Consider the following 12,048-nt stretch of genomic DNA (forward strand, 5'->3'; position numbering starts at 1 on the left):
GGCCCCTGAGCCATGGCCGCTGAGCCTGCGCGTCCGGACCCTGTGCTCCGCAACGGGAGAGGCCACAACAGTGAGAGGCCCGCGTAACGCAAAAAAAAAAAAAAAAAAAAAAAAAAAGTTGGTTTTGTTAATCGCCTAAATACTTCCAGGACCACCAAAGAATCAGATGTTGAATGAGAACCATCAAAAATATTGCCGTATTTATTAAAGGATATAACAGTCCCGGTCCTCGACAACTTGGAAACATCTAGTAAAGGATCACTATTACTTGTGATTGATAGAAATTCCTTTATGGAAAATAGTTTGTGTGAACTAGAGTTTTTGAATTAAATGTTTCATTTATTAATTTATTAGTTTAATATTTTGGTCTTAAAGACAATCACGTCCTATTGACAAATTAAAGAATTTTCTAGTTTGGACTTCTTTTCTTATAAAATTTAATTTTCTTTTGAGAACCAGAAAAGATGGTTTATTTCAGATTTGCTCTCCTTGATGGATATACTCTTGTAATGCATTTATCTTGTCGGGGAATGTGGCATTTCACTGGGGCAGCTTCTACAAAGAGTTAGAAAATCACATCTTAAAATATCAAAGCAGTTTTGTAATTTATGGAAACCTTCCTAAAATGAATGTACATTTTTGCCTTGTTAAAGAATTTACTGATTATGATTTGCTTTTTTTCTGTAATACTCAGACTCTATTATTATGAATACATTGGTTGTACAGTTTCACTGTAATTCAGGGATAGTTTTAGGAGCTCCTAAGGAATAAAAGGATCTCTGCTTATGTAGCAGATGGTGCCTGCTTGTTAAATGTCTTTTGTCTTTTAGTGGTTTTAACTTATTCAGTCAGTTTTTGTTGATGACTACCATGAATACTTTCTAGGTGGTACATACTGTTGGATTAGCTTTTGACATTACTATCAAGGTACCAGCTGCCAATAGCTGCCTCCTGCCTATGATCTGTCTGATGAGTCTAATATACTATGGGCATAGGAACTAGATATCACATTTTATACAAAATAAGGCTAAATAGACTCCAGCCGAGTCTGAGAGTGTCTTATAAACATCGCTAAAGGGCATGGGTTTGTGACAGGCTTTAGAAAAAGCAATGTGACTTTGTTTTTTGGCTTACTTGTGATTCTCACTTATATTCCAGATTGAGATTTCTGAATTGGGGATCCTTGTATAACTGATTCTTATTCTATACATTTATCTTCCTTTTAAGACAGTGTGAAATATATACAGCATTTATATTAGTCCTGGTAATCAAATTATTGATCATCTGCAGCTGAATTAATCTGAAATGCTAAAAACATTTTATTTTTTTCTAAGTGTGTGATAAAGAAAAGGGTTAAAAGGTCTTTTCTAGGGAGCTGTGAAGAGTGGGCTTTAAAATAGTGCATTTCCTGTTCTGCCAGATGCTTTAACTAGTGTCAAATGTGTTTTATTTTATATGGCCTTTAGCAGATTGCCTACAGCTCTAGAAAACCCAAAAGTAAAGGTTTAGAATGATTTTAACTTGGCAAAACTCTCAGATAGAATTGAAGGGGCTGCTAAGCAAAAAAGGAGTTGGGATGGTGCTTAGTTGGGGTGAGTCTTTTTAGATTGGGGGTTACTTCTGGAGCAGTTCACATTGGGAGCAAGCCAGTAATAAAGATGCAGGCGGTGGGGTGGGGGAGACTGTGGAGATGGGTGCTCCCAACCTTTCCTTGCTCTAGAGAGGCAGATGACCTCGCCATTCTCCATCCCCCTCACTGTCCTTTCCTTCTTAGATTATCTTTGTCAATTTTGTCTACTTAGTTCAATTTTGTACCCAAAGCTAGTAAAATGTGATGTCGGATATCTTTCCCCAGATTTGACCTGGTGTATAGCTTAGAAGGATTAAATGGAAGAAGGCGGTACTTTTGCAGATGAACCAACCACGTCAATCTTTTATTCATTTACTCAGTCATCTCTGTGCCAGGTCCTAGGGAGACATTAATGAGCAAATTTTAACCCAACCCTGTTCTCATAGAGTTTATAGTCCAGTGAGGCTTAGGGAGGCTATTAATCAAATATTGAGACATAGGACTGTTTTTTAAGTTCTCTGAAGGAAAGACCTATGGTTTTGGAAGCACACAACAACGAAAACTGGCCTGCAGGGTGAAGGGGTGCTTGTGTGTGTGCGCGTGCATGTGTGTACGTGTGTGAAGTGGGGTGACAGCGGAGGTGGAGCTTACTAGTACTAAAATGGGGGAAATGGTGCAAAATGAGGCCCCAAAGAGAGATAGGTAGGGGCTGCATCACCCTGGGCCTCACAGACAAGTTTGAGGATTTTGGTTTTACTTCCAAGAGCTTAGAGAGGTAATGTGATCATTGCTAGGTTTTAGAGTAATTATTTTCCTTTTCAGGACCTCACTTGCTTTATGACATATGAGGAAGGTTAGTCTTTTGTGTAAAGGGGATCAGTCCCCATTCTGTTTTTTACCAAAGTCACATGCATACTGTCTGCATGGCCCTCTTGCTTTCAATACCTGCCATTAAACAAAGGGGTAAATTTCCACTGCTTGAGAATGTTTCTGTGGGAGTGAATTTTAATCTTGCCAGTGCATTCCTGAAAAAGTCTTCTTTTGTTTACATTAGTTTGAGAGTCAAAGGGGTTTTTAATTAATTGACCTGATCCAAAGAGGGAAGTTACAGAATTACAGAGCCTGGTGCTGAAGGTTCCTTGATATCATTTAGTCTGTCTTTTGGCTTTAAGGCAAAGCAGCAACCCATTTTACAGAAGCAGCAGCTGAAGGCTTAGGTGGCCCTGCTACTTGCCCCAGGTTAATAAGGTGGTGAGTGGAGAAGGGTTCCTCATATTCCCAGTTGTGTATCTGGACTTTCCTGAAAACCTAGATAATGTACCAAAGGACAGGCATGAGAGTTGATATTGGGATTCTCTTCTTCCTTTGTGATCTCAACAAATTTACTTACCTACATAAGGTAAGGTATTTACTTACCTTACGTAGGTAAGTAAATAGTACTGATGTGAAGGTTCCTACCTTATGAAGCCGCTCTCTGGACTGTGGGTTTGTTTTCTGGCTATGTAGAAAGCATAGTGAATATCAGGAAGAAAGCTGTGAGGTTCTTTCTATTCTCTGAGGAGACACTCCGAGGAAAATGCCTTCTGTACCTAGACCCAACACATTGAGAGGGCAGAGTGCATCAGATAGGGCGAGCAGCCCTTGAGAAACATTTGAGCTGTTGAATGGTTTGTCTAGTATGGATAACTAGAGTCATAGACAATCTAGACTATTTTTAATATATATATATATATATATATGTATACACACACACATTACGATATATATAATATATATACAATATTATATATTATATATACTATGTTATATATACTACAATATATTATATATATTATATATATATTATATATAATATATATATAATATATTGTAATATATATACACACTATAATATATATAATAGTCATATATGATGGCTAGGAATGTGATATGATAGGGTAATATAATATAATATAATATAATAGCTGGAAGGAACTTTAGAAGCCATCTAATTCAGCATTTTTATTGATAGATGAGGATGTGGAGTCCCAGAGAGGCTAAGACATCAGCCCAGGGACTTAGAGGGATCAAGTTGAGATGTGAACCCCTTGCTTCCCAATGGTCTTTAGTTTTCCATCAGTCTCTAGGTGACTGATGTGGAGCGGGAAGCTTCTTAGATGTCCAGCCTCTCTTCCCTAGGAGGTAGACATCAATGTGACTGTGGTTTGTTATACTTGAGCAAAAACTCAGACTTGTACTTTGATCTTAGATTAATGTTTGCTGAGCATTTGAGGCCTTTTTGAAATGTGATCATTGTGAGTTTCAGCCATGTACAGGATCTTTATCATCAGGCTGGAGGGGTACTGATAATATTTTAGTGATAGGGAAAATATTAGGTGAAGTGTATAGCCCAGAAATCAGTGCTGATTAATTTCACCAAAATTTTGCACATATGTACATACACACACATACACACACATCTCACTGTGCTTTGGAGGATACTGTTATCTTAGCATTTATTAATAGTAATTGTGTTTACTTGTCTAACATTGGGTGGTGAGCTCCTTAAGGGTAGGGACTGGTAGTCAGCAGGTTTTCAGTAATATTTGAGTGAGTGAGTGAATGAATGAATAGACAAAACATGTCAGCAGTGCTGGTAAAAAGTTTGAAGAGTTGGTATGCGTTATAATGATCTTACAGAATTTTTTCGTATTTTTTTGTATTGTCAGCACTCTTTGATTATTATGTTAACTTGTGCCTTGCTCAGAGTAGGTGGTCATAAATTTTTTTTCAGTGAGTATTGCTTGGAATATAGTTTATCTTTTTGCCGAGGAGTTGACAGTTTTCAGAGGAAACTTCTGATATGTAGAATAAGGTACAACTGTGCTTTAAATAATGATTCCTCTAGGAATGGACCCACTTAAATTAGAGTTTGTTAGAAAAACCAAACACAAAAGAATGATACATCATAAACTTCATAAATCTCGTGAGAAGAGCTAGATATGTAGGGTATAATAGAAAGGCTTCTAGGCCCAAGTTCTATTTCCCTTAAATTCTGTGGGTAGTGGGTGACCCTGGTAAACATTTGCTCTGGTCTCATTTCTTCATTCTCCCCAGAAGATGACCCTATCTTTCCTTCCCTCCCCACTTGCAGGACTCCAATTCTTTTCATTTCTTTCCTATCAAAACAGGGAAGAATTTGATTTTAGCTATTTACACTTACTGAATAAAAAGACAGATTGACTGTTTTTCACTTAATAATTCATGAGTTTCATTCTAGGTATTGACCCATAGTTTACCAACCTTACAAGGGGAAATTTATATATATATATATATAAGGGATACTTATTCATTTGTTCATTCGTGCATTCATTTGGAGGGGAAGCTCAGGGTACTCTGCAATAATAAAATAATATATCCATGGTTTTCCTTGTCCAAATGAGATGAGTTTTCCCCAACCCTAGAAAAAGTGGGGACCCTTGCTTGGCTGTGGCTCTGGAGGCCTCTTCCTGGGAATTGCCAGAATGGAGAAGACACTATCATGTATCATTAACCTCAGGTTTAGGAGCCCACTCAGCCCTCGGGTTTCTTTATTGTGTCTCTACACGGCTTATCTCTGCCATTTCTTCTCCCCATTTTCACTGTCCCCAGGTTGATGACTTTCCAGTTCTCCTCTTCTGCCCTGAGCCCAATTCTTTTATTCTCCTGCCTTGATTCTAAGTTGCTCAAGTACATATTTTATACCTTCTAGCATACTTGAGTTATTTCAAATGTTATCAATTGATTTTTGTATTTTAACATTTCCCTCTAGCTAATGGTCTGGCCTGTAAATGTGTTTCCATTTTCCCCACCTCTGGTGAGGAAGTTTCTTACAAAGAGGCATGTTGTTGGAAGGTGTCTTCTCTGTTCATGGCATTTTATTATACCTAAGTCAGTGATAACCTAGCATGGTGTGAGCAGCTGTGACCATTTTTTCTTCAATGCTCTTGACATTTTCAGAAATGTATTTAGCTTGTTAGAAAATTATATGTATATAAAACTGTATTATAAATACATATATATTTTTAGAACTGTAAGCACTGTAAGGAAAGGATATATAAAATGACCTTAAGATAGAGTTTGTTGGCTTTATATTTGTCTGTGAAAATTCTGACTTTTGAAGACATGTTCTAAATTGCTCTTGGCTGTGCAAAATTTTTGACTGAATTTCTTAGTGTGACTTGAAAGCCATCCCTCTTTTTGTAGGATATAAATGCTGGCCCATTGAGCTTCAAGGTATTGTGAGGTTAGAAACCTTCTAGGTTAAAATTGCTTGTTTTTCTTCTACCCTTAACCTGGGGCTGTGGTCAAGATGGAGGTCTACATCTTTCACTGTAGCTATCTGATGCTCTGAGCTAACTGTCTCTTTGAGGGACTGTGAAGGGGAATGGGGACTAGGTCCTCTTCTATTTTTCCACCCTCTCCTGTCCTAGGTCCCAAACTGGCTTTCTGGAACTATGACCCCCTTGAACAGGAAGGGACAAGAATTACCAGAGCCTAATCTCACTGTTGGGAAAAATGTGGGCCCCTGAAAGGGAAGGACATTGTCCTTAAACATTTCATCTATACCTCACTCATGGTACTTGATTATTTCTCTAGTTATTTTAAATAAGTTATTTATTTATATTTCTCTAGTTGTTTGTTATTTTTGTTTCTTTTTTTTTTAAACCTTGATCAGTGTTGTCTATCAGCACAGAACATTTTCTGCAGTGATGGAAATGTTATATATCTGTATTGTACATCTTGGTAGCCATTAGCCACATGTGGCTTTTGAACTCTTGAAATGGGCTGATATGATGGGAGAACTAAATTTTTAATTTATTTAACTTCAATTAATTTAAATTTACATAGCCACACGTGGCTAGTGGCTGCCATATTGGAGAGTGCAGATCAACTTAAGGACGAGGTCTGTATTTGATTTACTTTTTCCTGTGCTGTTGGAGTATACCAATTTATTTTCATGGTGTTTGGTGAAATAGGTGTGTTCATTAACCACGTTGCTTCCAAAAGTATATGTGGCTGAGCTGGCTCTATTGTTAGGAATAGCTTTGAGTCTGGAATTGAAGTTGGCTTATAATGGTTAGTATGAAACTGGAATTAGATGACCTGAATTCTTTATGCTTTCCTAAAATTTGTTCACAGTGGGTTAAAAAAGCTGAAATAATCTTAACTAAAAATTCCAGATTTACCTTAAAGTTCTATGTCTCAATATTCATGTTCAAGTAGCAAAAATAAGATATATTAGTTGAGTTTTGCTTACAATAACCCAAGGATAAGGAAATCTCTGTGATAGGAACAAGGCTGCCTTAATCAGTGCTGGTACATACTTACTTGTACAGTCTTTTCATTTTGGTTCTTTTGAGTGGATTCTTGTTGACAGGGCTTGAACTGGTCGGTAATTGTTGTAGGCATAGTTCATTTTGGATTCATGGGTATTTTTTTTTTATACTTAGAGCACAGCATCACACTGGGGACTAGAAATAGAAGAACTTTTAATTTCAAATTGTTGCAGGTTTCCTTTTTTGGCAACTCTACTCTTACTCTCATGAAACCTGTGTGCAGGAGCGGCTAATTTTCATGTTACCTTGAATATAAGAGCCAAAATATTGTCAACTTGTTTAAGATGGATAAAATATACAAGTATAGTATTCTTTTTTTTTTTTTTTTTTTTTTTGCGATATGCGGGCCTGTCACTGTTGTGGCCTCTCCCGTTGTGGAGCACAGCCTCCGGACGCGCAGGCTCAGCGGCCATGGCTCACAGGCCAAGCCGCTCCGTGGCGTGTGGGATCCTCCCCGGACCGGGGCACGAACCCGTGTCCCCTGCATCGGCAGGCGGACTCTCAACCACTGCGCCACCAGGGAAGCCCAAGTAGAGTATTCTTAAGTAAGGCAAGAGGATTTTGGCAGATTTGTAACGACATATCTATGGTAGTGTAATTTGGGTAGCAGAAAAAATTAAATAAATCCTAATTTTTATTTAAAAAATTAAATGTCTTTTGGGGATGCTTTTTTTGGAAATATGTTGATATTTAGTAAATTTATAGTCTAAGCTAAATTGAATTTGGGCATTAATGAGCAAAATAGTCATAATGAAGACTTATTTGTTGAAGTTTATTTTGAGCAGGACATTCTCAAGATGTCCAGTCCCTGAGTGAGAAGCTTACACTGTAGTTGGCCAGGTAGGATCTACACTTAAAAAGATAATTCATAGTATGTGATAGTATGTGTCATGGGCCAAAACAGTGGCTCAGATGATAAGTTTTGGGAACTTTGAGAGAAGGGTGGTTAGTTTTCTCTTAGGGTGAGTGCAGGAGGTAGGACTTGAACTGGATTTTGAGGAAACTAGAGGGTAGTAGAAAGAGAAAAGGAGAGCATTCCAGGCAAGGAGACCAATCTGAGCAGCGGCTTGGATTAAGAATATGCATGGAGTATTTGAGAATGAGGAATGGACATATTTGTTGGAATGAAGATTCCATATGGGAACTATTAGGAGAGATCAGCCTGGAAGCTAAGGGTGTGATGGTTAGGGCTTTGATTTCTGAGCCAAGGAATGATTCTGAAGGGAGTAAAGAGCCATTAAACATTTTTGAACAGTGAGAGGACATGTGAGAAGTGAGATTTTATAAAGATTAATTTCTAGTGTGGAATATAGGTTGACTGGGCAGGAGAGAGAGAATTATAACACTAAAGATGTGAGATGAAGAAAGATCTGGACTTCTGTTGCTAAAGTAGGAATAGAAAAGGAAGGGATGACTTAGAGTAGTAGCTTATTTGATATATAATAACTAAATTAATATTTATTTGAACTAAATTAATAGGAAGTTTCATGTCTGAGCAACTGGAAGAAGTAAAATGTTTTCAGCCTGGAGGGCTGATTTGAAGAAAAGATGGGTTGAGTTCCAGGTGATGGAAGGACCCATAGATGGGAAGTCCAGCAGGTAGTTGAAGATGGGAAAAACTGATGTTGGGTCTTGGGTTAGGAGCCGTCTGTTTTCCATAGTGTTATCGTTTAATTCATGACAGCAGATGATCTGCAGACTGATGCGTGTATCCTGGATATGTAAAGGGGTGGAGAGAAGGAGATGAGCCAGGGTGTTATATAATACAGAGAGTCCAAGGAGAATGAAACTGAATAAAAGACCACTGGATTTAAGATACTTGAAACTTGAGAGCAAGGTTTGAGTGGAATAGTTGGAATTAGAACTTAGGGTACATGAGCTTTATGACTAAGTAGGTGATAAATAAAACCAGGAAGTGTAGGCCACATATATGTTTTGTTCACGTTGGTTCTTTCAGTGCTTGCTTTTTAATTCTTTTACTTAATGTCCTGGCAGGGAGATAAAAGGAGGTGGAACTCAAAACTGTCCAAATAGTTACCTGTTATGAGACTGGTTATAGTAACTGGAGGGCATTGGCAGGGTGAAATCACTAGTTATTTGGATTACTATGATTCAGTCGTATACTAACCTTTATTCCCAAAGATAATTGAAACTTGATTGTAACTTTAATGAAAATAAAAATGAGCATTGATGTTAAAATATCTTTACTAAATACTACTTAAAAAAAATCTCAGTTTCTATGCAGATTTTGGACCTCTGAACTTGGCAATGGTGTACAGATACTGCTGTAAACTAAACAAGAAACTAAAAGTGAGTATTGTGGTGATGTTTATATTTTGGTATTAAAAATTTGAACTGTGAAATCTAACCAGTGGGGTTGCTGTGCATATACCATTTAGTTAGGTAATCTTGATCTTTGGAAATTTAAGTGAGTAGTTCACCTAGAAGTTGAAATTGATCTACCTGATTACCCCACAAAGGACATGTTAACCTCTTTCATTTTTCAGGATCACGTTAACCTCTTTCATTTTTCAGGATCAATGGAAACATGAGCTGAATGAAGTCATTGAAATAGTGATCTAAGAAAGAAAACACAAATCCTTTCAGGGTGTTGTTAATGAGTTGATCAAATTCCCTCCTAGGATGATTTTTCTGAAACCTTCAGGTCCACTTCTGGACACTGTTACCAGGTGATGAAGGGGGCTGGCTCATCATTGCACGGCAGGAGCTCTGGAGCATAAGCTTTTTCTATCTGATCAAGACTGAAATTTTTGTGTATTTCTTGAATGTCATCTCTGTAGAGGTAACAGCCAAGTGAGATTGATCAACTAGCAGCAGTAGAGCATGGATTTTACCTGTTATGACAAAATTTGGGTCATACATTTACTATTCATCTCTGTTTTTTAAATTTTACCTGTGGCTTTTTTTCCCTCTTAAATTCTAAGCATATATGAGGAAGAGTGACATCTATATTCCTAGTTTTGGTAGACTTACTTCATCACATAGAAAGAAATATTTATCTTTTTCTCTCAATTTTCTAAATGAGGATCTTAAATGTTTCAGTTTGCAAGGTGAAATCTACACAGCATGCTCTTGAGGATAACCACTAAATTATAATGCTTGGATAGTTTAATCTTTCTGCTGGGTAAAATGTTACTGGCATGACATAGTGCAGTGCCTTGTATATATTATCTGCTTGATGATAATTTTTTGATTTGATTGATTTTTATTGTACTTAGGTATAAAAGAGTCTATCGTGGAGAATTTCCTGTAAAATATGAATTCACAGATTTTTGCCATTGATCTCAAAATGCTAAATGGACATGGAATGATACCAAAGAAAGATTTTTAAAGTCAAAAATCACATAACATAAGATCTGTTGTAATCAACTTTTTAGGGGATTAATTTCTAAAGTAGTATCTGACTCAGAAATACATAGTATGTACATTCCTTTAACTAAACCTACTTACATTTTTAAAAAATTTTATTTTTATTTTTTATTCATACTAAAGTTTTAAAGTTGGTTTTCTATTTTTTTAACATCTTTATTGGAGTATAATTGCTTTACAATGGTGTGTTAGTTTCTGCTTTATAACAAAGTGAATCAGCTATACATATATCCCCATATCTCCTCCCTCTTGCATCTCCCTCCCACCCTCCCTATCTCACCCCTCTAGGTGGTCACAAAGCACCGAGCTGATATCCCTGTAATATGTGGCTGCTTCCCACTAGTTATCTATTTTACATTTGGTAGCGTATATATGTCCATGCCACTCTCTCACTTCGTCCCAGCTTACCCTTCCCCCTCCCTGTGTCCTCAAGTCCATTTTCTACGTCTGCGTCTTTCTTCCTATCCTGCCCCTAGGTTCTTCAGAACCTTTTTTTTTTTTTTTTTTAGATTCCATATATATGTTAGCATACGGTATTTGTTTTTCTGTTTCTGACTTACTTCACTCTGTATGACAGACTCTAGGTCTATCCACCTCACTACAAATAACTCAGTTTCTAAACCTACTTACATTTTTCAGAAAAGAAGCTACTGCCTATCGTTTAAAAGATAAAGTTAAAATTTTTGTAATCACCAAGGAAGCAAATAATATCCCCAAAAGGATTTAATAAGAAATATTAAATGGACTTTTTATGGATGAATTAACAAGGAAAGGATAATTCATAAATAATTAAAATCCATTTCTTCCTTTTGAGGACCTAGGAATTTCTTCACTTTCTTGATTAGTCCTGGTAGTATGTAGTTGGTATGAACTGGATATTATAATCAACAGTGTGGAACCTGTCTACTATCTGGAATGATTGAAGAGAAAGGAATCATTATCAGGAAAACAAATTTTCTGGTCTGACTCAGTGCTCTATATAACAAGTACATAAGAGTAGATGGATTGAATTAAGACTATTTTACTATCATGGTCTATACTAAACAGTATGGGTAAGCGTATACAAGGGCTTGTTTTGATTTTTTTCATTTACAAAGCTTTCTTTCAACATTATACAAATTTAATAAAGTTCAGACAGTCCCCTCGGTTCATTTCAGTGATCAGGTAATCTGATGGATGCCTGGAATGAATGACCTTTTTAGCTTTAGTACAATTAGTGGGCCCCTTGTTACTTGCTGAGGGAATGAATTTTAAATGTTAGTAAGTCATGGGTTATCTCAATAAAGCATACCAAGTAGAATCTCTTTATCAGGAGAAAAAGACTTACGTTACCAGTTCAAAGCTGCAGTCGCTTCAGCCTTGTAGAATCTGTTTCTTCAGGTCTAAAATAGGGCTTATAGAGCGCTCACAGAAAGGTGGTTAGGATTATATATGTACAGAGGTTAGAAAATATGTGTAAGAGAGCTTTGTAAATTTTGAAGTCCTATACAAAAGAAAGTTACTAAGGTAACATTTGTGAATTCTGATAGGAAATACAATAAAGACAGGTTTTTTGTTTTGTTTTGTTTTGTGGTACGCAGGCCTCCCACTGCTGTGGCCTCTCCCGTTGCGGAGCACAGGCTCTGGACGTGCAGGCTCAGTGGCCATGGTTCACGAGCCCAGCCGCTCTGTGGCATGTGGGATCCTCCTGGACCAGGGCACGAACCCGTGTCCCCTGCATCGGCAGGCGGA

At 37.2% G+C, this 12,048-nt stretch overlaps 1 protein-coding gene across 5 annotated transcripts in view; it reads left to right on the top strand.

Annotated features, from left to right (window-relative positions):
* CDC14A (cell division cycle 14A) overlaps positions 1-12,048 on the top strand; it is a 172,881-nt gene that overhangs the window by 8,961 nt on the left and 151,872 nt on the right. For all 5 annotated transcript variants that reach the window (XM_082614086.1, XM_082614089.1, XM_082614085.1 and 2 more), the window contains exon 3: positions 9,162-9,237. In XM_082614086.1, the coding sequence (XP_082470212.1) occupies positions 9,162-9,237 (76 nt within the window). The remainder of the gene's footprint in view (positions 1-9,161; positions 9,238-12,048) is intronic.

Source organism: Mesoplodon mirus (genome assembly GCF_964341445.2).
Source record: "Mesoplodon mirus genome assembly, chromosome: 3".
Classification (NCBI taxonomy): domain Eukaryota; kingdom Metazoa; phylum Chordata; class Mammalia; order Artiodactyla; family Ziphiidae; genus Mesoplodon; species Mesoplodon mirus.